The following is a 27938-nucleotide window of genomic DNA, read 5'->3' on the forward strand; positions in this document are numbered from 1 at the left end:
ACTATTTGTAAACACCTGGTGTAAAGGTGCTAACATGATAGTTCTATTTCTTTAGCATCTGGCCAGTGGTGATCTTGGCCAAAAGCCCTTCTTCATAGACTGGAGCAATTGCAGATCCGGAAACCTAACATGCTTAACTGAGGGATGTGATGCTGGGTTGATTCAGTGCTCTTGCTCTATCTGGAGGATAGCTGGTGAGTGCTCCAAAGAATTTGGGTCACTCCTCTTCCTGTTTTTCCTTATCTTCCTCTTCCTTCTTCTCCAATTATAAAACCACATTCTTGGAAAGCTTCCTGATCATTGGCCCAGATGAGAAAACTCCAGCAGCATTATTTTAAATGTTTAATATACAATGTTTAGTAAGTCCCATTGATTGCAGGAAGAGTTTTAAAAAGATGTGAAAGACATTCACATGAATAACATTTGTATTGAGTGAACAATGATAAAAAGGACAGATGAGAAGTATACATTGGGGTGTGAGTTGATAATCTAGCAAGTTGTGGGGCTGGAGGGCTTTGGGAAAAGACAATGGAAGAACATACAAACAAATAAAAAAATACTGTTTTTCAGACACTAAAACCTGTAGAGAAAGCAAACACATAGGATCACACTTTGTTTATATTTTCCCCTTGATTTCAGACGCTAAGTGCTTTGACCTCTATTGTGGAAAACTTCTAATTATTTACATCACATACTGTGAGTCTATGCATCTTGCTCTCTATAGGATGTTCACAGGGAAATATACAGGCATGGTTCAATACAAATATTTAAAATGAATGCTTGTAACCTTGTTTCCCTTTTCTCCATTTCCTTAAAGTGGTGAATAAGAGTACAGTTTTACAAGTGAAAATGCTCTAGTACACGTCCTTGATGGCAGCAGTGGCAAAAGGACTGGAGAGACTGGATCTCACTCTGGTATCTATCCTGGGACACAAGTGCCTTTTTGAGGGTTGTAGAAGACAACCCTCAAAGAGGAAAGGAATATAGGTAAAATCTGGGGTTCTGTGAGAGAAAGATAGAGGTGGAGCGGAAAATTTCAGGCTTGAACAGGGTCAACAGATGGCACAATGTGGTCAGTGCCTCCAAACCCAGAGGTAAATATGATGATCCTCTGTTTACAGTTCCAGGGAGGAGAGCTGTGGTCATAAAACTTAGCAAAAAAATCTGGGGCCAGAACTCAGGCCTTTGCTAGGTCTCTCCTTCCTTCTAGCACACTGGCAAATTGTATGAACAAAGTAGAGGTGGAGATGGGTTCATGTACAACAATATGGCGTTTAGCGAAAGTGGATCAGGGCAGGAAGTTTTATGATTTAGGGACAGCGTAAGAAAGGGAGGAATCATTGCATCCAGTCAGGAAAGAGAGCCCTTGATCACCAGTTAGAGAATCCCCCAAGTCCCTCTTTGCCATAAGTCACTGAAATTGAGATCTAAGGCAGAGCCTCCATGAGTCAGGAGCACTTAATCCAGTGGAGAGATCCCAGAACAGGATATTTACCAATTTGAGAATCCCTGTCATGCCAGTTATGGATAAATTTGCATTTCAATTGGGACATTGCTGGACCAGCCCAGTTTTAGGTAGTTTCCCTTCCTGCTGGGTGGGGTAGCAGGCCCTATAAAGAGGTTCTCTGCTCTATAACTCCTAAACTCCTGGTACTTGAGCACCGATCTGCTTTGGAGAACCTGGTGAGTCTGCTTCCTTGAGTTCCTCTGTTCTTTGTGCCCTGAAATGTTGAATTTAATCTGAATATGTCAAGTTTGGCAGATCCAAACCTATGATCATAGGTTTGATGGTACTTAGTGAATGGAACTACAGGATTAGACTACATGATACAGTGTTTTATATTGCTTTTTTAAAAAATGCACAGTTATATGTCCATGTGAACAGAGAAGTTAATAGGAAAGCCTTTGTTTGAAGAAAGGGATGAAGTGTTTTTCTCTTTTCCATATTTTCCTGGTGTCCTTTTCAAAGGTTTGTGTCTTAGCAGGTGTGAGAGCCTGAACTTCTTCCTGAACGGCCCTTACTCTGTGCCCAAGTCAACCCACCGGTGCTTTACAACAGATAATGATGATAGGAATAGCTGTGAGATTGCCCAGGGAGTCTGAACTTGTGACTGCCTTTCCTGAAGATGTTATTTTCATGGAAAAACATGCTTGCTTCTTTATTACAGGGATGTTTTCTTTGGAAAAATTGTATGAGGAAAGGCAGGATTTCCTAGGGCCGATGAAACAACTTGCTAAAGTGGAAAGGAGAAGACAGGAAGTCATGAAAAGGGAGCTAAGAGTTTAAATAAATTTTTGAAGATTGGAGAAATAATATGCCATGGTATTACATAAGATTTGGCGTCTCTCTCTGGAGGATTCCTTTCCCGTGAACACTGTCGTATCATTTCTTTCAGATTCTGAGACTCCAGCAGGATGTCTTATCAACAGCAGCAGTGCAAGCAGCCCTGCCAGCCACCTCCTGTGTGCCCCACGCCAAAGTGCCCAGAGCCATGTCCACCCCCGAAGTGCCCTGAGCCCTGCCCACCACCAAAGTGTCCAGAGCCCTGCCCACCTCAGCAGTGCCAGCAGAAATGTCCTCCTGTGACACCTTCCCCACCCTGCCAGCCAAAGTGTCCACCCAAGAGCAAGTAACAGCTTCAGGATTCATGAGGACCATGAAAGGATAAGGATATTTGGCTCACCTCGTTCCACAGCTCCACCTGCATCTTCTCATCAAAGCCATCCAGGGATACACGGGAGCTTCTTTCCCCTTAGCCTATGATCTGCCCATGATGACCCCTGATAGCAAAATGTTTCCTTTCTGAGGCTGCCATACTGCCACTATCTAGGTGGAGACTTAGAAAGGAGGTCCTCAGCAGTGCTAGTTCCCAGAGCTTTGGAAGAAAGACCAGCAGCTCTGTCCCTGGGAACCATCAGAGAATTCTGTTGATGTTTCCTGTGTCTGTTTGTCCCCTGGGCATGAGCTTCTACCACCTGTGCAGTTGTCACTTTCCTTTCACTCCCTGAATAAAGTATCTATGCATAATATTTGTGAATGGATCTTTTCTTTTCAAATCTGCTTTATTAGTAATATTACGTAATCTTTTGGGTTTATTTCCACCTTTCCCTCAACCACAGTCAATATCTTAAAATTTGGGTCATACCAAAGATTATGTCTGTATCATTTAAACCACTTTTATTTTTCCTTAATTAGTGTTTGATTAATTTGAGGAACATACTGAACTTCTCTGAATGTCAATCTCTTTACTGCAAAGTTAGCAAAATAACATATACTTAACAAACTGGTGTCGGGATAAATCTAATTACTATCTGAAATTTTGTTGGCGCAATGCCTGACACATAATTAGCTGTCTTTTTAGAAGTTTATTGGCAGTTACATATTATCATTGTTTCCACCATTACCACCACCATCACCATCATCATCATCATCATCATCATTCCCCTTGACAACCACTACCATTTTTGTTCCAGCAATAGAGTGGCTTGGATGTAACTAACATAAAAAATAAGAAGACTCTGTTATATTATTTTTTATTGGTTCCTAATACTTAGACACATTTTTAGGGTACATGTGATATTTTGTTACGTGGATCGAATGTGTAATGATAATGTCAAGATATTAGGAAATTTAGGGCATTCATCACCTTGAGCATTCATTATTTCTCTCTTTGTTGGAAATATTTTAATTCCTCTCTTCTAGGTATTTTGAAAAATACACTATGTTGTTGTAAACTGTAGTCACCCTACTCTGCTATCAAATATTAAAACTTACTCCTTTTATATTTCTGTATGTTTGTACTCATTAGCCAGTGTTTCATCATTCTTCCTCCCCTGAACACCCTTCCCTGCTTCTGGTGTCTATCATTCTACTCTCTACTTTTATAGATCAAATTTTGTAGCTCCCACATATGAGTGAAAACACAATATTTGTCTTTCTCTGCTTGATTTATTTTACTTAACATAGCGACCTCCAGTTGAATCTATGTTGCTTCCAATGACGGGATTTCATTCTTTTTTTTTACAATGGAATAGTATTTCATTGTGTGTATACTGTGCCTTTTCTTCATCCACTCATTTGTTAATGGATGCTTGGGTTATACATCATTGCTATTGTGAATACTGCTGCAATAACCATGGGAGTTTAGTCATCCTTTTCATAATCTGATTTCTTTTCCTTTGGATAGATACACAGCAGTTGGATTGCTGGATTGAATGATAGTTCTATTTCAGTTTTTTGGATAAATCTTAACGTTTTCCACAGCAGCTGCACTAATTTACATTCCCACCAAGAGCATATAAGACCTTTTTCTTTGCATCCTCTTTGGCATCTGCTTTTTTTAAGTTTTTGTTTTAAGTTCAGTGGTACAAATGCAGGTTTGTTATATAGTTAAACTTGTGTCACAGGGGTTTATCAGACAGCTATTTCATCACCCAGGTATTAATTCCAGTACTCATTAGTTATTTTTTGTGATCCTTTCCTTCCCCATAACCACCACCCTGTGGTAGGCTCCACTGTCTGCTGTTCCCCTCTATGTGTCCATGTGTTCTCATCATTTAACTTGCTGTTGTAAGTGAGAGCATGCCATATTTGGTTTTCTGTTTCTGCGTAAGTTTTCTAAGGATAATGGCCCCCAGCTCCATCCATGTACCTGTAAAGAACACAGTCTCATTTCTTCTTATGGTTGCATAGTATTTCATGGTGTGTATGTACCACTTTTTCTTTATCTAGTCTATCATCGATGGGCAATTAGTTTGATTCCCATCTTTGCTATTATGAAAAGGGCTGCAATGAACACAACACGTTCATGTGTCTTTACGATAAAATGGTTTATATTCCTTTGGGTATATACCAAGTAATGGGATTGCTGGTTTTAATGGTAGTTCTTTAATTTTAGTTCTTTGAGTAATTGCCACACTGTATTCCACAATGTTCAAATAAATTTACACTCCCACCAACAGTGTATAAGCACTTATTTTTGTCTTCAACCTCTCTAGCACCTCTTATTTTTTTTTTTGACTTTTTGTATAGCCATTATTGTATCTCATTGTGGTTTTGATTTGCATTTCTCCAATGATCCGTGAATTGAGCTTTTTTTTCATATGACATGTATGTCTGCTATTGAAAGTGTCTGTTCCTGTCTTTTGTGCGCTTTTCAATGGGGCTGGTTTTTTTTTCTTGAAAATTTGTTCAAATTCCTTATAGATACTGGATGTTAGACCCTTATAAGATGTGTATCTTGCAAAATTTTTCTCCCACTCTTTAGGTTGTCTGTTTACTTTTTTGATAGTTTCCTTTGCTATGCAGAAGCTCTTTACTTTAATTAGATCTCATTTGTCAATTTTCTTTCTTTCTTTCTTTCTTTCTTTCTTTTTTTTTTGCAATTGCTTTTGGCTTCTTTGTCATGAAATCTTTGCTAGTTCCTATGTCCAGAAAGGTATCACCTGGGTTGTCTTCCAGGGTTTTTGTAGCTTTGGGTTCTACATTTAAGTCTTTAATTCATCTTGAGTTGATTTTTGTATATGGTGTAAAGAAGGTATCCAGTTTCAATCTTCTGCATATGGTTAATCAGTTATCCCAGCACCATGTACTGAACAGGAAGTCCTTTTCCCATGCTTGTTTTTGAAAAGTTTTTAAAAGGTCAGATAGTTACAGGTGTGTTGTCTTATTTCTGGGTTCCCTATTCTGTTCCATTAGTCTATGTGTCTGTTTTTTCACTAGTACCTTGCTGTTTTGTTTATGGTAGACTTGTAGTATAGTTTACAGTTGGGTAGCATGATGTCTCCAGCTTTGTACTTTTTGCTTAGAATTACCTTGGCTATTTGGGCTGATTTTTGATTCCATATGAGTTAAAAAAATTTTTTTTCTGGTTCTGTGGAGAATGTCATTGGTAGTTTGATAGGAGTCATATTGAATCTGTAAATTGGACGATATGGCCTCTTTTCTTTTCTTTCTTTCTTTCTTTTTTTTTTTTTGACACAGAGTCTTGCTCTGTCGCCCAGGCTGGAGTACAGTGGCCCAGTCTCAGCTCACTGCCAGCTCTGCCTCCCGGGTTCACACCATTCTCCTGCCTCAACCTCGTGAGTAGCTGGGACTACAGGTGTCCGCCACCAGGCCCAGCTAATTTTTTGTATTTTTAGTAGAGATGGGGTTTCACCATGTTAGCCAGGATCGTCTCAATCTCCTGACCTTGTGATCCGCCCACCTCGGCCTCCCAAACTGTTGGGATTACAGGTGTGAGCCACTGCACCTGGCCAATATGGCCCTTTTAAGGATATTGATTCTTCCTATTCATTAGTATGGAATATTTTTCCATTTGTTTATGTCACCACTGATTTATTTGAGCAGTGTTCTAGAATTCTTCTTGTAGAGATTTTTCACCTCCCTGGTTAGCTGTATTCCTAGGTATTTTATTATTTTTGTGGCAATTGTGGATGGGATTGTGTTCCTGATTTGACTCTTGTGTTGGTTGTCGGTGTATAGGAGTACTAGTAATTTTTGTACATTGATTTTGAATCCTGAAAGTTTGCTGAAGTTGTTTGTTAGCTGAAAAACCCTTTTGGTCTTTGACCATAGGGTTTTCTAGATATAGTATCATATCGTGTATAAACAGAAATAGTTTGACTTATCCTCTCCCTATTTCGATGCTCTTTCTTTCCTTATGCTCCATGATATTCTGGGCAGGACTTCCCATACTATGTTGAATAGGAGTGGTGAGAGAGGGCATCTTTCTCTTGTGCTGGTATGCCTCCAACTTTTCCTCATTCTATATGAGGTCGGCTGTGGATCTGTCATAGATGGCTCTTATTATTTAGGTATGTTCATTTAATACCTAGTTTGAGAGTTTTTAACATGAGAGGGTGTTGAATTTTATGGATAGCCTTTTCTACGTCTATTGAGATAATCTTGTGATTTTTGTCTTAGTTCTGTTTATGTAATGAATCACAGTTGTTGATTTGCATATGTTGAACCAACCTTGCATCCTAAGGGCAAAGCCAACTTGATTGTGGTAGATAAGCTTTCTGATGTGTTGCTGGATTCAGTTTGCCAGTATTTTTTTGAGGATTTTTGCATTGATGTTCATCAAGGATATTGGCCTGAAGTTTTCTTTTTTTGTTGTGTCTTTGCCAGGTTTTGGTATCAGGATGATGTTGGCCTCACAGAAAAAAGTTAGGGAGGAGTTCCCTCTCAATATTTTGGAATAGTTCCAGCAGGAATGATATAAGCTCTTGTTTGCACATCTGGTAGAATTCAGCTGTGAATTTGTTTTGTCCTGGGCTTATTTTGGTTGGTAGGCTATTTATTACTGATTCAATTTTGGAACTCATTATTGGTCCTTTCACAAACTCAAATTCTTCCTGGCTCAGGATTTGGAGGATGTATGTGTCCAAGAATGTATTTGTTTCTTCTATATTTTCTAGCTTATGTACATAGAGGTGTTTGTAATATTCTCTGATGTTTATTTGTATTTCTATAGAGTCAGTGGTAATATTCCCTTTGTTTTTTCTAATTGTGTTTATTTGGATCTTCTCTCTTTTCTTCTTTATTAGTCTAGCTAGCAGTCTACTTATTTCATCATTTTTCTCAAGAACCACCTCCTGGATTTGTTGATCTTTTGAATGGTTTTTTATGTCTCAATGTCCTTCAGTATGCCTCTGATTTCAGTTATTTCTTATAATCTTCTTGCTTTGCAGTTAGTTTCTCTTGGTTCCCTAATTCTTTTAGTTGTGATGTTATGTTTCCACATTGAGATCTTTCTAGCTTTGTTTTTTTTTTGAAAATGAAGTCTCACTCTGTTGCCCAGGCTGGAGTGCAGTAGCGCGACCTCAGCTCACTGCAACCTCCACCTCCCTGTTACAAGCGATTCTCCTGCCTCAGCCTCTCGAGTAGCTGTGACTACAGGTGCTCAGTACCACGTTTGGCTAATTTTTTGTATTTTTAGTAGAGATGGGGTTTCATTGTGTTATAGTGCTATAAATTTCCTTCTTAACATGGATTTAGCTGTGTCCCAGAGATTCTGGTATGTTGTAACTTAAGAACTTCTTGATTTCTTCCTTAATTTGATTATTTACCCAAAGGACATTCAGAAGCAGGCTATTGAATGTCTAAGTAATTGTACATTTTGGAATGAATTTCTTAGTCTTGATTTCGAGTGTTATTCCAATGTGATCTGAGGAATTGATTGTTATGATTTCAGTCCTTTTGTATTTACTTAGGAGTGTTTTATTTCCTATCATGTGATGGATTTTAGACTAAGTGTCATGTGGCAATGAGAAGAATATATACTCTGTTGTTTTTAGGTGGACACTTGTAGATTACTAGCAAGTACATTTGATCCAATGCTAAGTTTTGGTAGTGAATAACATTGTTAGTTTTCTATCTCTATGAGGTATCTAAGATTGTCTGTGTCATGAATCTTATGACTATGTGTCTTGCAGATGATGTTCTTCTATTGTATCTTACTTCTCAGTCTCCCACTATAATTATTGGGGAGTCTAAGTCTCCTTGAGGTCTCTAAAAATTTGATTTATAAATCTGAGTTCTCCTATGCTAGGTCCACATATATTTAAGATAGTTAGGTTGTCTTGTTGCTTTGAATCTTTTACCAGTATGTAATGCTCTTTTTGGTCTTTTTTTGATGTTTGTTGGTTTAATGTCTCTTTTGACTGAAATTAGGATGGCAACCCCTGCTTTTTTCTGTTTTTCATTTGTTTGGTAGATTTTTCTTCATTCTTTTACTTTGAGCCTATGTGGGTCCTTGTATGTGATATTGGTCCCTTGAAGACAGCATACCAATGGGTCTTGGTTCTTTTTCCAGTTTGCCACTCTGCATTTTAATTGGGGCATATAGCCCATTTACATTCAAGGTTAGTATTGATATATGTGGATTTGATTGTGTCATGATGTTAGCTGGTTATTCTGCAAACTTGTTTATGTGGTTGCCTATAATGTCACTGGTCTGTGTACCAAAGTGTGTTTCCGTAGTTGCTGGTAATTGTTTTTCCTTTCTATATTTAGTGCTCCTTTTAGGAGCTCTAGTAAGATAGGTCTGGTGGTAACAAATTCCCTCAGACTTTGCTTGTCTGAAACTGAGTTTAACTTATGAAACTGAGTTTAACTTATGAAACTGAGTTTGACTAGATATGAAATTCTGGGTTGGTATTTCTTTTCTCTAAGAGTGTTGTATATTGGCTCCCAATCTCTTCTGGACTACATGGTTCCTGCTGAGAGGTCTGCTGTTAGTCTGATGGGCTTCCCTATGTAGGTGACCTGACCTTTCTCTCTAGCTACCTTTAGCATTTTTTCTTTCATTTGACCTTGAAGAATCTGATGATTATGTATCTTGCAGATGATGTTCTTCTGTAATATCTTACTTGGGTTCTCTGCATTTTTTGAATTTGAATGTCTACCTCTCTAGCTGGGTTGGGTAAGTTCTCATGGATGAGAACATGTGGAAATACATTTCAAGTTGGTTACACACTTCCCTTCTCTTTCAGCAACACCAATGTATCACTAACTTGATTTCTTTATGAAATACCATATTTTTCTGAGGCTTCATTCATTCCTTTTAATTCATGTCTATATTTTCTTGTCTGGTTGTCTTATTTCAGCAATTCACTGTTGGAGCTCTGGGATTCTTTTCTCTTCTTGGTCTATTCAGATATTAATGCTTGTAATAGCATTAGAAGAAAACAAACAATAAATTTTGTATTGTTTTTCAGCTCTATCAGGTCAGTTATATTCTTTTCTTTACTGGCTATATTGTCAGTCATCTCTTGTGTTGTTTTATTGTGATTCTTAGCTTCCTTGGATTGGGTTTCAACATACTCCTACATCTCAATGATATTCCTTCCTATCCATATTCAAAATTCCATTTATGCCACTTCAGCCATCCTAGCTCAGTACAGAACCCTTGCTAGAGAGGTTGTGTGGTTGTTTAGAGGAACAAAGACACCCTGGCTTTTTGAATTGTCAGAGTTCTTGTGCTGATTCTTTCTTATCTTCATGTGCTTATATTCCTTCAATCTTTGAAGTTGCTGACATTTGGATGGGTTTTAATTTCTTTTATTCCATTTGATACCCTTGAGATTTTGAATGTGGCATAACATCAATTCAGATGACTGGCTTCATTTCTGAAAGATTTTAGGGTCCCAACACTCAGTTCCCAGCTCCTGGACTGCATGCTGTAACTCTGAGGGAACTGTATTAGGCTCAATTTTGTTCTTTTGCACCCCCAGGTTAGGAATCCACTGTGCTATGGAGGCTGAGGTGTTCCCTGAGCCCTGTTCACTACACTCTGATGGGTGGTGTCAGCCAAAATGTTTTGCAGTGCAGTGGCAATGCGGTCCATTCTTGTTTGTATGTGCCAAGAGCAGTGGTTGCATGGCAGGGTCCATACTATTGGGCTGGGGGCAGTGTTCTTGCAGGTGCCAGGGTACCTGCCTCTGTGGCGACACTTACCACAGTGGTGGAGGCAACGTGACTTGAGGCATAGGGGGTTCCTGCTGGTGACTGTGTGTTGTCACACTTGTAGCATTGTTGGTATGTGGGTAGTGTGCTGATGGGTGCAGGCCTGTGTGCTTTTTCCGTTTGCCACAGTTAGGGGTGGTTGTTTGGGGTGCAAGAGTTTCCACTGTTTTCAGTACCTAGTTTCACTCCTATGGCAGTGTTGGCACAAGGGTATACATTGGCATGAGGGTTGGGGCTGGCGGGCTGTGTGATTGCAATGGCCATCACCAGGGAGAAGGAAGCTGACTGTACTCTCTCTGCAGCAGTGACAGGGCAGGATGCACACTCTCACATGTACTGGTAGGTAGAGGAAAGCAATACCCAGTCATGCACACACATGATGGCTGGCAAAGTGATATGGGGTGTTGCTCTGGGCCCAGGGGAAGCTGTAGTGTGTGGAGTGAGCAGATGGGCTGGTGGGACTGCCTTGCTGGAGTTCTCCATTCGTTAGCTGTGATCTGCCAGCACAAAGGCTAAAATGTGGGTCCCAAAGTCATCCGAGTTTACCCTGCAGTTAAGTGCATCCAGGCTGGCACCCCAGGAGAGACAAGCTGACCACAGAGTGCTCAGGTCAGACTGGCCCCATCTGAAAGGGCAGATTGCCCTGCAGAATTCAGGTCCAACAGCTCCCCAAGGGGTAAAGTCTCCTATGCGAGTAAGTTGAGCCTAGGGAGATGGCCATCCCTGGCCCTGCTCCACTACAGACACTTGCCTACCAAACACTTTGGGATCCACATCAGCTGGCATGCTGCCCCTGTCACTTCTTTAAACAGCTCTGCCTGACAATTGGAGTGCCCCAGGTGGTTGAGGGGGTCTCCTCCTGCTGGGATTCCAGAGGCGCATGGCAGGAGTGGGTTGCTCCCTGCCAGTTCAACTTAGCTGTCCTCTTGGATTCACTGGAGGCCAGGAACGAGTTCTGGTGTGTAGTGTCCCTGTGCAGGGATCCCAACTTTCTCTGTTTTCAGCCTAGCTTCTGGGTCTTCCCTTCGTTCACTTTCAGTGCCTTCCCTCTGAATATCTGTTAGAAGTGCACCTGTCATATCGGTTTCTTAGTGGCAGCTGTTCCACCTGGCTGCATCCAGTTGGCCATCTTGCCCAGAACCACAGGAATGATCTGGTATGCTAAAGGTTTTTGAGCCTTTTTTGCATCATATTCATGAGTTCTGTAGTTTTCTTTTATAGTGTCCTTTTCTGGCTTTTGTATCCGTGTAATAATGGCAGGCCTTGTGAAATAAGACAGGAAGTAGTCCCTATTTTCAGCTTTCTTTTTTTGAAAGATTTTGAGAAGGATTTTTTTACATTTCTCCAGTGAATCCTTCTGGTTCAACACTTTTCTTTCTTGTCAGATATTAATGATTCAATTTCCTTACTTATTATACATCTATTCAATTTATCTATTTTATCCATGATTTGGTTTGGTAGACAGTATATTTCTAAATAATTTGTTCATTCCAGCAGGGTTATCTGATAAGCTGACATAGAATTATTTATATCTTTCTCTTCAAATTTTTTTATTTCTGTAAAGTCAGTGTAACATTCCTCCTTTCTTTTAAGACTTTAACTATTTGAGACTTACATCATTTTTATTCCTGCAGTTATTCTGTCTAAAAATTTGGGGGAAATGCCCAATATGGGTGAATAGGAACAGCTCCAGCCTCCAGCTCTCAGCGTGAGTGACAAAGAAGACGGGTGATTTCTGCATTTTCAACTGAGGTAACAGATTCATCTCATTGGGGCATGTCAGACAGTTGGTGCTGGTCAGTGGGTGCAGCCCAACCAGCGAGAGCTGAAGCAGGGTGAGGCATCATCTCACCTGCGAAGCGCATAGGGGGAAGGTAATTCCTTTTCCTAGCCAAGGGAAACTGAGGCACACAACACCTGAAAAATCGGGTAGCTCCCACCCCAATACTGCACTTTACCAAAGGTCTTAGCAAATGGCACACCAGGAGATTATATCCCATGCCAGGCCCGGAGGGTGCCACACCCACGGAGCCTCTCTCATTGCTAGCACAGCGGTCTGAGATCTAACTGCATGGTGGCAGCGAGGCTGGGGGAGAGGTGCCTGCCATTACTGAGGCTTAAGTAGGTAAACAAAGCCGCCAGGAAGCTCGAACTGGGTGGAGCCCACTGCAGCTCAAGGGGGCCTGCCTGCCTCTGTAGACTCCACCTCTGGGGGCAGGGCATAGCTAAACAAAAAGCAGCAGAAACCTCTGCAGATCTAAATGTCCTTGTCTGACAGCTTTGAAGAGAGCAGTGGTTCTCCCACCATGGAGGCTGAGATCTGAGAATGGACAGACTGCCTGCTCAAGTGGGTCCCTAACCCCTGAGTAGCCTAACTGGGAGACATTCCCCACTAGGTGCAGACTGACACCTCACACCTCACATGACTGGGTACAAGTTTCATAAGTGAAGAAGAAATAAAATTCTTTACAGACAAACAAATGCTTAGAGATTTTGTTACCACCAGGCCTGCCCTACAAGAGACCCTGAAGGAAGCACTAAACACGGAAAAGAACAATTGGTACTAGCCACTGCAAAAACATGCCAAAATGTAAAATCGATGCTAGGAATAAACTGCATCAACTAAAGAGGAAAATAGCCAGCTAATATCATAATAACAGGATCAAGTTCACACATAACAATATTAACCTTAAATGTTAATGGACTAAATGCTCCAATTAAAAGACACAGACTGGCAAATTGGATAAAGAGTCAAGACCCATCAGTTTGCTGTATTAAGGAGACCCATCTAACATGCAGAGACACACATAGGCTCAAAATAAAGGGGACCCTCAAGCAAATGGAAAACAAAAAAAAGCAGGGGTTGCAGTCCTAGTCTCTGATAAAACAGACTTTAAACCGACAAAGATCAAAAGAGACAAAGAAGGCCATTACACAATGGTAAAGGGATGAATTCAACGAGAAGAGCTAACTATCCTAAATATACATGCATCCAATACAGGAGCACACAGATTCATAAAGCAAGTCATTAGAGACTTACAAAGAGACTTAGACTCCCATACAATAATAATGGGAGACTTTAACACCCCACTGTCAACATTAGACAGATCAACGGGACAGAAAGTTAACAAGGATATCCAGGAATTGAACTCATCTCTGCACCAAGTGGACCTAATAAACATCTACAGAACTCTCCACCCCAAATCAACAGAATATACATTCTTCTCAGCACCACATTGCACTTATTCCAAAATTGACCACATAGTTGGAAGTAAAGGACTCCTCAGCAAATGTAAAAGAACAGAAATTATAACAAACTATCTCTCAGACCACAGTGCAATCAAACTAGAACTTGGGACTAAGAAACTCAATTAAAACCGCTCAACTACATGGAAACTGAGCAACCTGCTCCTGAATGACTACTGGGTGCATAACGAAATGATGGCAGAAATAAAGATGTTCTTCGAAACCAATGAGAACAAAGATACAACATACCAGAATCTCTGGTACACATTTAAAGCACTAATTTATAGCACTAAATGCCCACAAGAGAAAGCAGGAAAGACCTAAAATTGACACCCTAACATCACAATTAAAAGAGCTAGAGAAGCAAGAGCAAACACATTCAAAAGCTATCAGAAGGCAAGAAATAGCTAAGATCAGAGCAAAACTGAAGGAGATAGAGACACAAAAAGCCCTTTAAAAAAATCAATGAATCCAGGAGTTGGTTTTTTGAAAAGATCAACAAAATTGATAGACTGCTACCAAGACTAATAAAGAAGAAAAGAGAGAAGAATCAAATAGATGCAATAAAAAATGATAAAGGGGATATCACCACCAACCCACAGAGATTCAAACTACCATCAGAGAATACTATAAACACCTCTACGCAAATAAACTAGAAAACCTAGAAGAAATGGATAAATTTCTGGACACATACACTCTCCCAAGACTAAACCAGGAAGAACTTGAATCCCTGAATAGACCAATAGCAGGCTCTGAAATTGAGGCAATAATTAATAGCCTACCAACCAAAAAAAGTCCAGGACCCAATGAATTCACAGCCGAATTCTACCAGAGGTACAAGGAGGAGTTGGTACCATTTCTTCTGAAACTATTCCAATCAATGGAAAAAGAGGGAATCCTCCCCAACTGATTTTATGAGGCCAACATCACCCTGATATCAAAGCCTGGCAGAGACACAACAAAAAAAGAGAATTTTAGACTAATGTCCCTGATGAACATTGATGCAAAAATCCTCAAGAAAATACTGGCAAACCAAATCCAGCAGCACGTCAAAAAGCTTATCCACCATGATCAAATGGGCTTTATCCCTGGGATGCAAGGTTGGTTCAACATACGCAAATCAATAAACATAATCCAGCATATAAACAGAACCAAAGACAAAAACCACATGATTATCTCAATAGATGCAGAAAAAGCCTTTGACAAAATTCAACAGCCCTACATGCTAAAAACTCTCAATAAATTCGGTATTGATGGAACATATCTCAAAATAATAAGAGCTATTTATGACAAACCCACAGCCAATATCATACTGAATGGACAAAAACTGGAAGCATTCCCTTTGAAAACTGGCACAAGACAGGGATGTCATCTTTCACACTTCTATTCAACATAGGGTTGGAAGTTCTGGCTAGGGAAATCAGACAAGAGAAAGAAATAAAGGGGATTCAGTTAGGAAAAGAAGAAGTCAAATTATCCCTGTTTGCAGATGACATGATTGTATATTTAGAAAACCCCATTGTTTCAGCCCAAAATCTCCTTAAGCTGATAAGCAACTTCAGCAAAGTCTCAGGATACAAAATCAATGTGCAAAATTCACAAGCATTCTTATACACCAGTAACAGACAGAGAGCCAAATCATGAATGAACTCCCATTCACAGTAGCAACAAAGAGAATAAAATACCTAGGAATCCAACTTACAAGGGATGTGAAGGACCTCTTCAAGGAGAACTACAAACCACTGCTCAGTGAAATAAAAGAGGACACAAACAAATGGAAGAACATACCATGCTCATGGATAGGAAGAATCAACATTGTGAAAATGGCCATACTGTCCAAGGTAATTTATAGATTCAATGCCATCCCCATTAAGCTACCAATGACTTTCTTTACAGAATTGGGAAAAACTGCTTTAAATTTAATATGGAACCAAAAAAGAGCTCACATTGCCAAGAAAATCCTAATCCAAAAGAACAAAGCTGGAGGCATCACGCTACCTGACTTCAAACTATAGTACAAGGCTACAGTAACCAAAGCAGCATGGTACTGGTACCAAAACAGAGATATAGACCAATGGAACAGAACAGAGCCCTCAGAAATAATACCACACATCTACAGCCATCTGATCTTTGACAAACCTGACAAAAACAAGAAATGGGGAAAGGATTCCATATTTAATAAAGGGTGCTTGAAAAATTGGCTAGCCATAAGTAGAAAGCTGAAACTGGATCCTTTCCTTACTCCTTATATGAAGATTAATTCAAGATGGATTAGAGACTTAAATGTTAGACCTAATACCATAAAAACTCTAGAGGAAAACCTAGGTAATATCATTCAGGACATAGGCATGGGCAAGGACTTCACGTCTAAAATACCAAAAGCAATGGCAATAAAAGCCAAAATTAACAAATGGGATCTAATTAAACTAAAGAGCTTCTGCACAGCAAAAGAAACTACCATCAGAGTGAACAGGGAACCTACAGAATGGGAGAAAATTTTTGCAATCTACTCATCTGAGAAAGGGCTAATATCCAGAACCTACAAAGAACTCAAACAAATTTACAAGAAAAAAGCAACACCACCAAAAGTGGGCAAAGGATGTGAACAGACACTTCTCAAAAGAAGACATTCATACAGTCAACAGAAACATGAAAAAATGCTCATCATCACTGGCCATCAGAGAAATGCAAATCAAAACCACAATCAGATACCATCTCACACCAGTTAGAATGGCAATCATTAAAAAAATCAGGAAACAACAGGTGCTGGAGAGGATGTGGAGAAATAGGAACACTTTTACACTGTTGGTGGGACTGTAAACTAGTTCAACCATTGTGGAAAACAGTGTGGCGATTCCTCAGGGATCTAGAACTAGAAATACCATTTGACCCAGCCATCCCATCACTGGAGATATACCCAAAGGATTGTAAGTCATGCTGCTATAAAGACACATGCACACATATATTTATTGTGGCACTATTCACAATAGCAAAGACTTGTAATCAACCCAAATGTCCTTCAGTGACAGACTGGATTAAGAAAATGTGGCACATATACACCATGGAATATTATGCAGCCATAAAAAAGGATGAGTTCGTGTCCTTTGTAGGTACATGGACACAGCTGGAAACTATCATTCTCAGCAAACTATCGCAAGAACAGATAACCAAATACAGCATGTTCTCACCCATAGGTGGGAATTGAACAATGAGATCACTTGGACACAGGAAGGTTAACATCACACACTGGGTCCTATTGTGGTGGGGCAGGGGGGCTTAGCATTAGGAGATATACGTAATGTAAATGACAAGTTAATGGGTGCAGCACACCAATTTGGCACATGTATACATATGTAACAAACCTGCACATTGTGCACATGTACCCTAGGGAAAAAAAAGGAAGAGGGAAAATACTGACCAAATTAAAAGAAAATTTCCCTGGAAAAAAACAAAACAAAACAAAACAAAACAACAAAAAAAACACAGACCATTACAGAAAAAGACCATTAGAATTTTTATTAGGATGCTGTTCCATTTCTCATAATTGGGGGGAAATTGACAACTTAATTATATCAAGTCTTCTAGTCCATGAACAAGGATGACTCTTCATTTTTTCAGTTTTTTCTTTGGTTTCTTACATCAGTGTTTTGTAGTTTTCAGTACATATATATTGGATTTGTTTCTAAGAATTATACCTAAATACTTTATGGTTTGGATGCTATTATACACAGTACTTTTAATTTTAGCTTCCAATTGTTTATTGATCATATTTGGAAATATTATTAATTCTTTTGTATGCTGACCTTATGTACTTAGATAAACTCGTTTATTAGTTCTAGTAGTTTTTGTGTGTGTTTATTACATTTCTTTGTTATTTTCTACATTGACAATTATGTCACCTGCAAATAAAGAGAGTTTTACCTTTTCCTTTCTAACCTATAGTCTCATTGCACTGATTAGGATCTCCACTATGATGTTGAGTATGAGCAAGGAAATTTATGTTCCCAATCTTTTTTATTATTTTATTTTATTTCATTTTATTTTATGAGACAGGGTCTCACTCTGTTTCCCAGGCTGGAGTGTAGTGGTGCAATCATGGCTCACTGTAGCGTTGGCCCCTCTGGGGCTCAAGTGATCCTCCCACATCAGCCTCCTGAGTAGCTACAGGCACGTGCCACCACACCTGGCTAATCTGTTTTTTTTTTTTTTTTTTTTTTTTTTTTTTTTTTTTTTTTTTTTTTTTTTTTTTTTGTAGAGGCAGGGTTTTGCTGTGTTACCCAGGCTGGTCTCAAACTCCTGACCTCAAGTGATCTCCTGCCTCAGCCTCCCAAAGTGCTGGCTACATGCATAAGCCTTTACACCTGGTCTATGCTCCTACTCTCAGAGGTAAAGCAGTCTTTCAACATTAGATAAGATGCTAGCTATAGGAATTTTGTCGATGCCCATTATCAGGTTGAGAAAGTTCCCTTTAATTTCCGTTTAGCTAAGAGATTTTGTTATCACAAATGGATGTTGACATTTATCAAATGCCTTTTCTGCATCTATCAAGATGATAGTAGAGTTTGTCTTCTTTAGTTTGATACGATGATTGATGTTTATTGTTGAGTCAACCTTCCATTCCCAGGATAGACCCCAATCGTCATAACATATGTTTTTCATACATTGTTCAATGTGGTTTGCTAAAAATTTTTAATAATTTTGGTACCTATTTTCACAGGGAATATTGATCTATAGTTTTCTTATAATCTCTTTGTCTGCTTTTAGTATCAGGGTAATGTTGCTCTCATGGAATGAGCTGGGAAGTATTCCCTCCTCTTCAGTTTTCTGGAAGAGTTTCTGTATGATTGGTATCATTTCTTCCTTAAATGTTTAGTAAAATTCACCAGTGAAGCCATCTGGGCCTAGAGTTTTCTTTGTGAGAAAGTTTTTAATCCACATTTAATTTATTATTAGACATAAGGCTATTCAGGTTAGCTGTTTCTTTTTCAGTAAGCTTTACTAGTTGGTGTCTTTCATGGAATTTGTTCATTTCGTCTAAATTGTTGAAATTACTGGCCTAAAGTTATTCACAATATTCCCTCACTATCCTTTTAATCTGCAGACTGTGATTTTTCCTCTCTCGTTCCTGATATTGGAAATTTGTATCATCTCTCTCTCTCTGCCTAAATGTTTTTCAATTTTTTAAAATTATACTTTAAGTTCTAGGGTACATGTACACAACGTGCAGGTTTGTTACATATGTATACATGTGCCATGTTGGTGTGCTGCACCCATTAACTTGTCATTTACTTTAGGTATATCTCCTAATGCTATCCCTCCCCCCTCCACCCCACAATAGGACCCTGTGTGTGATGATCCCCTTCCTGTGTCCAAGTGATCTCATTGTTCAATTACCACTTATGAGTAAGAATATGCGGTATTTAGTTTCCTGTTCTTGCGATAGTTTGCTGAGAATGATGGTTTCCAGCTGCATCCATGTCCCTACAAAGGGCATGAACTCATCCTTTTTTATGGCTGCATAGTATTGCATGGTGTATATGTGCCACATTTTCTTAAACCAATCTGTCACTGAAGGACATTTGAGTTGATTCCAAGTCTTTGCTATTGTGAACAGTGCCGCAGTAAACATACATGTGCATGTGTCTTTATAGCAGCATGACTTATAATCCTTTGGGTATATCCCCAGTAATGGGATGGCTGGGTCAAATAATGTTTTTCAATTTTATGGATCTTCTCCAAGAACCACATTCTGCCTTAATTGGTTTTCTATTATTTTTCTGTTTCCTATTTCACTGATTCGTTCTGTTATCTTTATTATCTCTTTTCTTCCTACTTTTGACAACGTTTGCTCATATTTATTCCTGGTTTTTATAACAGGAGCTCAGGTCATTGATTTAAGATTTTTCCTCTTTTCTAATATAGCCATTTTAGTATATAAATTTTCCTCTAAGTATTGCTTTAGCTGCAACTCACAAATTTTGATATGTTTATCTTTTCATTTCTATTCAGTCAAAATACTTTCTAGTTTCCTCTTTCATTTTTTCTTTTGCCCATAAGTCATTTTTAGGTGTGCTTTGGTTTCCAAATATTTGAGCTTCCACATTTCCCTCTATTGTTTCTAATGTAATTTCATTGTGATCAGAGAACATACTTTGTAGGATTTGAATAATTTTAATTTATTGATACCTGTTTTGTGGTTCAGAATTTTTCTATCTTGATAAATGTTTCATGTACACTTGAAAGGAAGTATATTCCACTGTTGTTGAGTGGAGTGTTCTATAAATATCATTTAAATCAAATTAGTTGATAGTGTTCTTCATGCTTTTATATAATTACTGATTTTCTGTCTCTGTTTTATCAATTACTGAGAAATGGGTTTTAAAATCTCTGATGATAATTGACTATTTCTTCTCGTAGTTCTATCAGTTTTTCTAGAATTGTAAGGTCCTCTTGATAAGGTGTCCTTGCCTGGATTCCCTCTACTCTGCTGTGACCTGGAAACTTTCTCCAGGCTTTAAGTTGGGGAAATTGTTTTGCTTCCTTCATTTATCTTTCCTGTAATGCAGTGGGTGGAAACTTTTTTCTATTTATTTTAAGCGACAAAAGTGGGAGGGTAAATCCAATCCGCATTACTCCGTCTTGGCCAGAGAATCATGAAGGCAATAACTGAGTATAGACTTAAAAGAGATAAGGGGGCAATATCTGGTACAGCGCACTCCAGAAAGAGGAAAGTCTGAGATGGATATGTAACTGGCAAATTTGTGGAGCATCAAAGAGGCCAGTGTGGCTAGAGAGGATGAGCGGAATAACAAGACATGAGATCAGAGATCATTTAGTCCCTCTCTGGCCTGTGGCTTACTCTGAGCAAGATGGAAGCCACTCTAGGGTGTTAAGCAGAGGAGTGACGTGCTCAGACTCAGACTTCTGTTTTAAAATGTTCACTGTCTACTGAATTGACAGTAAACTGTAGAACAAGCTTGTCCAACCTGCGGCCCATAGGCCACACGCGGCCCAGGATGGCTTTGAATGCAGCCCAACACAAATTCGGAAACTTTCTTAAAACAATATGAGATTTTTTTTTTTTTTTTTTTTTTTTTTTTTTTTTTTTTTTTTTTTTTTTTGCTATTTTCTTTTTTAGCTCATCAACTGTCTTTAGGGTTAGTGTATTTAATGTGTGGCCAAAGACAATTGTTCTTCAAATGTGGCCCGGGGAAACCAAAAGATTAGACACCTTGCTGTGGGGTATTAAGAGTAGAAGCAGTTGTGTCAGTCAGGAGGCTAGTACTACCAGCAACAAATGATGGCAGTTTGATCAGGATGGTAGTAGTGGAGATGATAAAGTATGCAGTGGAGATGACAAAGACTCTGATTATAATCTGAAGATAAAATTGGTAGGATTTACTAACAGTTTGCCTGTGAGGATGAGAGGAAAAAAGAACTTAAGAAAGATCTAGTGTCCTTTGAATTGTACCATACTATTTGTCTTTTGTGTTTGGCAAAAAGTCAGCGGGTTAGCTCTCCTATTATTGCTGCTACAGAATGAGCAGTTGTATATTTAATGTTTTTTCTCCTATTCCTTTCCCAATGATCCAACACACATTAGCTCCTGTGAAAACTTATTGGGTGTAAGAATTAAAGCATATGAGACTCCTTTTTCAAGTTGAAAAGTGGGTTTGGTGGAGATGTGGATCAAATGGCCAACCTGTGTGTTTCTTAGGATAGGGGCCACGGAATCTACATTTAAATTAACATCTAAAGGGCCTTCCCTTTACTACCATTCTCAAAATAGAGATCCAGCCTGCCTTATGACCCACAATCCCATTTGACAAGCAGCTCAGCCTAGACTCCAGACTGCTGGATTGTGGAACTAATAGGTGAGGGAACTAGTCCTACAGCAAGCAAGCTCTCAACTTGGCTGGTATGTACCTGCCTCAACTTACCTCTGGCTTTACACAAAGACCTAATTTGGTTGGGCTTTGCTTCAGCTGAACTGCAGCTCCTGGTAGCCTTGAGAAGCTGGCTGGAGAAAGAAGCAGGCGAAATTAATATGTCAGCTTTACATTTAGGCAGAGGAAGGCTTTAAAGCTGTAGAACATACACTCATACAAGACCTTCAGTCAACAAATGTCTCCCTGCTACTTAGACCAAGCTGAACCATTTATTACTCCCAGTCAGAATTCTATAGGATAAGAAGGCAAGAGCCAGGAAGCAGAGAAGTCAGGAGATCTATAATCCATTAAAAACTACCGGTAATCTGGCTCCTTATAAAAGAGAAGGAACAGAAAATTTCTTCTATTTATAAAACTCCAAAAGATTCCATAGATTTAATATCTGAGACAAGTAGGTCTTCCTAGTGAGGATGAGGTGACTAAGAACCACAGACAACCAAGAGGAGGCTACAGGGGCTAGAGTGCAACCAGAGCAAATAAGATTATTTATTGGAGAACTGGATAAATATACTATAAATCCTCTGCTTCCAGAGAATCAGTCACAGACTAAATGGACTAGAAAGAAGGAGAGAATCTATGTATCCCGCAGGCAAATTCAGGGCCTATGCTTTGACCTGCTGTCCTAAAAATAAGTGGGTGTGATCTGAGGATTCTTTCTTCATCCTAGGCAGAGTTTGCATCATTATCATTAACATCACAAACAATATCAAGATTATTAGCACTATTATCATTTTTAATCAACGTGGCCCACCAGCCAACTGAGCCAGAACCAAGATATATTTCCAAGCAGAACAATCACAGGCCACTTTTATACAGTGTTAGATGCACAGAGATGTTGATTAATCCCAACACAATGTGATTGGGATTAATATACGATTTTAGTTCTCAAAACAAAACTTGTAAAAGTAATTTTTTATGATGATGATGTCATTCACTAACAGAAAATATAGTCTTTCTAACAAATGCAAAAAACAGTACTTTTTAAAAAATTTGTGTAAAAACAAAAATTTCTACCATTTATTGAATGGCTGTTCTGTTCCAGGCACTTGACTTAACTCTTTTAAGCTTTGTAACAACCCTGCAAAGAAAATTTCCCCCATTCACAGAGATGTGAAGTTCCATAATTAGTAAATGGCTGAAGCAGAATTCCAACCCAGATCTGTCAGATTCCAATGTCTATACTCTTACTAGTCACTGGGCTAAACTGCTTTGCTATGAACATTTTTGTTTTAGTTTTTAGGAAAAAGCCAAAAAACATATTCCTTTAGGAGTCCTACCCTGTGTGTTCCCTGATTTCTTCTATGTTGACCAGATCTAGGAAACAGGTGTGAGAAAGTCCCTACTAGAAAAGTCTAGGCTAATAGCTTCTCCTCTTGCAGCAAAGGTCCCAAGCCCTACTCTCCATGAATACACCTGCTTTTCAAACCATACCCATCTCAGAAATGAGTGGGATGTCATCAATGACCACGTAAAAAGTTAAGTATTAGTTTCCCTAGGCCAAGGCCCTAGAGCCTCAGGTGTCAGATTCTGTTCCAAGTGTCTTTGGCGTGTATAAAACTCAGGGTATTGAGTGAGGCAAGTGGATTACAGAACACAGTCATTCCCTGAGATCTTAGTCACCCCATAATAGCTATGTAAAACAATTACTCTATCTGCCTTTTGTAATTATCATGCTAAGCTGGTGATCTAGCACCACTTTTTCAAGACAAGAGTCTCCAAGGAAGAAAACTTACCCCTGGAGAATAAAATGAAACATTTGCAGATGTGTTTTTCCACAGATCCCACTTTACTGTCTTTCCTCTCAGAGTCCAATGTTCAGGAGTTACTTAAAATGAGCTGTCCCAGGAAATCTAGGCACTGAAGAATAATTAGTGCCAGAGTCAAGAAATAAGCACATGAGAGGAATGACTTTATTCACAATAGGTAAGATAAACATAATTAATTTTCAAAGGAGAACAAATGAAATTAACATAATTGCAATAATCAATAATATTGTTAGTTTAATTCATAAATTAAAGTTAAAGCCTGATGCCATAACTCATAGGTTTTATATTTATTTTTCCCTTATCGTGTTCAAAGATGTGCAAGGCAGCCCAAGATATAATTTTCGCCAATTCTTTTCTCATCCAGAAGGCATGAAATATCAGCCCTACTGAGTATTGTGGAGCAAATCTATTCCAGTTAAAACTTACGGTGATTTAAGGACAGACAGATGTATATTCACGATATTTTTGTGCACAATACACCCTGGTCAATATCAAATGGCAAATCCTCAATATCTTTTCAAATAGGTGAGTGTCAAGATCATTTAAGGGTAGTGACAAATAATCCCAAACTCATAAATAATTCCAAACCAATATAATTTCATTAAGAACACTGCACTTAGCACTAGGCATTCCATGTTCTAGGTCTTCAACAATGTATAGTAAATACTATTTATTTATTGAGAGCCACTGGACAAAAGGAAGTCTAGTTACTTTAAATTCACACTTCTGCGCAGCAAAAGAAACTACCATCAGAGTGAACAGGCAACCTACAGAATGGGAGAAAATTTTTGCAATCTACTCATCTGACACAGGGCTACTATCCAGAATCTACAAAGAACTCAAACAAATTTACAAGAAAAAAACAAACAACCCCATCAAAAAGTGGGCAAAGGATATGAACAGACATTTCTCAAAAGAAGACATTCATACAGCCAACAGACACATGAAAAAATGCTCATCATCACTGGCCATCAGAGAAATGCAAATCAAAACCACAATGAGATATCATCTCACACCAGGTAGAATGGCAATCATTAAAAAGTCAGGAAACAACAGGTGCTGGAGAGGATGTGGAGAAATAGGAACACTTTTACACTGTTGGTGGGATTGTAAACTAGTTCAACCATTATGGAAAACAGTATGGCGATTCCTTAAGGATCTAGAACTAGATGTACCATGTGACCCAGCCATCCCACTACTGGGGATATACCCAAAGGATTATAAATCATGCTGCTATAAAGACACATGCACACGTATGTTTATTGCGGCACTATTCACAATAGCAAAGACTTGGAATCAACCCAAATGTCCATCAGTGACAGACTGGATTAAGAAAATGTGGCACATATACACCATGGAATATTATGCAGCCATAAAAAAGGATGAGTTTGCGTCCTTTGTAGGGACATGGATGCAGCTGGAAACCATCATTCTTAGCAAACTATCACAAGAACAGAAAACCAAACACCGCATGTTCTCACTCATAGGTGGGAACTGAACAATGACATCACTTGGACTCGGGAAGGTGAACATCACACATCGGGGCCTATCATGGGGAGGGGGGAGGGGGGAGGGATTGCATTGGGAGTTATACCTGATATAAATGATGAATTGATGGGTGCTGACGAGTTGATGTGTGCAGCACACCAACATGGCACAAATATACATATGTAACAAACCTGCACGTTATGCACATGTACCCTAGAACTTAAAGTATAATAAAAATAAAATTACAGAAGCAATATTCAGCTGATAAAGGCAAATAAGAAAGAAAAAATACGCTAAAAAAAAGAAAATAGCAGGTTTAAATGTTTGAAAAAGAATGTTAAAATTAAAAGGCAGTATTTGAGCTATATGTATTTTCAATTGTATATGATTATAAATATGTAAGACAACACACACAAAAGGGATCAAAAATTTATTATGGAAAATACAAAAATTGTCATTGGGCAATAGGACTCTGGATTTCTCTTTGCTGCTTTTTAGTTTTCTGAATTTTATGAATTTTAATTAAAATAATATTTAACTATTACAATAAAACATTTTAAAACAATTAAAAAAATAAATTCACACTCAGCAATGAACTCCCTCTTTTTTTTTCTCATTAAACTTTTTTAATGGGTCTCAAAATTCTGTGACAAATTTTTGGTCAAGTTGTTTCCATTAAAAAGTACTGATTTTAAAAACTAATAACTTAAAACTGCCACATGCAAAAAAGAAAACCAAAGTGGTCCACAAAACATTCTCCTTTCCTTCTGAAGGTTTTGGGATGCATTGTTATCATTAACCAGTCTTTTACAGCTAAACTTAAATGGCCAATTGAAACAAACAGTTCTGAGACCGTTCTTCCACCACTGATTAAGAGTGGGGTGGCAGGTATTAGACATAATATTCATTTAGCCTTCTGAGCTTTCTGGGCAGACTTGGTGACCTTGCCAGCTCCAGCAGCCTCTTGTCCACTGCTTTGATGACACCCACCGCAACTGTCTGCCTCATATCACGAACAGCACAGTGACCCAAAGGTGGATAGTCTGAGAAGCTCTCAACACACATAGGCTTGCCAGGAACCATATCAACAATGGCAGCATCACCAGACTTCAAGAATTTAGGGCCATTTTCCAGTTTTTTACCAGAATGGCAATCAATCTTTTCCTTCAGCTCAGCAAACTTGCATGCAATGTGAGCTGTGTGGCAATCCAACACAGGGGCATAGCCAGCACTTGTTTGGCCTGAATGGTTCAGGATAATCACCTGAGCAGTGAAGCCAGCTGCTTCCATTGGTGGGTCATTTTTGCTGTCACCAGCAACGTTGCCACGACGAACATCCTTGACAGACACATTCTTGACATTAAAGCCCACATTGTCCCCAGGAAGAGCTTCACTCAAAGCTTCATGGTGCATTTTGACAGATTTTACTTCAGTTGTTATGTTGACTGGAGCAAAGGTGACCACCATACCGGGTTCCAGAACACCAGTCTCCACTCGGCCAACAGGAACAGTACCAATACCACCAATTTTGTAGACATCCTGGAGAGGCAGGCGCAAGGGCTTGTCAGTTGGACGAGTTGGTGGTAGGATGCAGTCCAGAGCCTCAAGCAGCGTGGTTTCACTGGCATTGCCATCCTTATGGGTGACCTTCCATCCGTTGAACCAAGGCATGTTAGCACTTGGCTCCAGCATGTTGTCACCATTCCAACCAGAAATTGGCACAAATGCTACTGTGTCGGGGTTGTAGCCAATTTTCTTAATGTAAGTGCTGACTTCCTTAACAATTTCCTCAGATCTCTTCTGGCTGTAGGGTGGCTCAGTGGAATCCATTTTGTTAACACCAACAATTAGTTGTTTCACACCCAGTGTGTAAGCCAGAAGAGCATGCTCTTGGGTCTGCCCATTCTTGGAGATACCAGCTTCAAATTCACCAACACCAGCAGCAACAATCAGGACAGCACAGTCAGCCTGAGATGTCCCTGTAATCATGTTTTTGATGAAGTCTCTGTGTCCTGGGGCGTCAATGATAGTCACATAATACTTGCTGGTCTCAAATTTCCACAAGGAGATATCAATGGTGATACCACGTTCCTGCTCAGCTTTCAGTTTATCCAAGACCCAGGCATACTTGAAGGAGCCCTTTCCCATCTCAGCAGCCTCCTTCTCAAATTTTTCAATGGTTCTTTTGTCCATGCTACCGCATTTGTAGATCAGATGGCCAGTAGTGGTGGACTTGCCCGAATCTACATGTCCAATGACGACAATGTTGATACGAGTCTTTTCCTTTCCCATTTTGGCTTTTAGGGGTAGTTTTCATGACACCTGTGTTCTGGCGGCAAACCCGTTGCAAAAAAGCCCTCTTTTTTTTTTTTTTTTTTTACTGTATCAGTTACTCACTTGACTTACAAACTCTAAATGCATATTAATGTTTGAAACATTCAAACATATGACTTAAAAGTTGGTATTTTCATCTACCAATATTCAAAAAAATGTAATGTTCCAAATGCCCTGAATGCCCCAACATTTTAAGTGTATACTTGCAGCCTTTTTAGAGAAATTATTTTGATTATGCAGATTCTAGATTGCTTGTTTTAAGGGAAAAAAATCAGTTGCATTACTTAATAGCCATAACTTGCAATTTGTCAAAATACAAATTCCAGCTCATCTAGTGAAACTAGAGTTCCAAAGCCATCCACATTCCTTCCCATTCAGTCAGGTTTAGCTAGCCAGTAAGTTTCCAAATCCATCATGGAGCAACCTTCTCTCTGTTATCACAGGTTGTTGATATCGTAGCTCCAAGGAACATCTGAGCTTCTGATACCCAGCTTCTGAGATCCAGTAAAGTTCAGCAAGCATTAGTAGGTCCCAGACGACACATTTCAGCTGAAACTGGACAAGTCACTAAAGCCCTATAGTGCATTCTGAAAGCCTGGGTGTGTCACCAGGTATCCTCTTTGTGAGACCCCGCTGCTCTAGTACATTGATTTTAAGATACCAACAATGATGTGGTAAAATAAA

At 39.1% G+C, this 27938-nt stretch overlaps 1 protein-coding gene and 1 pseudogene across 2 annotated transcripts; one reads left to right on the plus strand and one right to left on the minus strand.

Annotated features, from left to right (window-relative positions):
- The first annotated feature begins 1620 nt into the window (after window positions 1-1620).
- LOC104674019 (small proline-rich protein 2E) lies at window positions 1621-3028 on the plus strand. The gene is made up of 2 exons (XM_010378228.2): window positions 1621-1683; window positions 2397-3028. The coding sequence occupies exon 2, from the start codon at window positions 2416-2418 to the stop codon at window positions 2632-2634; it is 219 nt and encodes a 72-aa protein (XP_010376530.2). The 5' UTR covers window positions 1621-1683; window positions 2397-2415; the 3' UTR covers window positions 2635-3028.
- Window positions 3029-25719: 22691 nt separating this feature from the next.
- LOC115899209 lies at window positions 25720-27272 on the minus strand (annotated as a pseudogene). Its single transcript, XR_004058919.1, has one exon. The product of XR_004058919.1 is annotated as an elongation factor 1-alpha 1 pseudogene (transcript).
- Between the last annotated feature and the right edge of the window lie 666 nt (window positions 27273-27938).

The sequence above is a fragment of the Rhinopithecus roxellana genome, chromosome 8 (genome assembly GCF_007565055.1).
Source record: "Rhinopithecus roxellana isolate Shanxi Qingling chromosome 8, ASM756505v1, whole genome shotgun sequence".
NCBI classification, from domain to species: Eukaryota; Metazoa; Chordata; class Mammalia; order Primates; family Cercopithecidae; genus Rhinopithecus; species Rhinopithecus roxellana.

Bases quoted from the DNA above. Each gene is read 5' to 3' on its own strand.
- LOC104674019 (XM_010378228.2), top strand. From the start codon at position 2,416: ATGTCTTATCAACAGCAGCAGTGCAAGCAGCCCTGCCAGCCACCTCCT.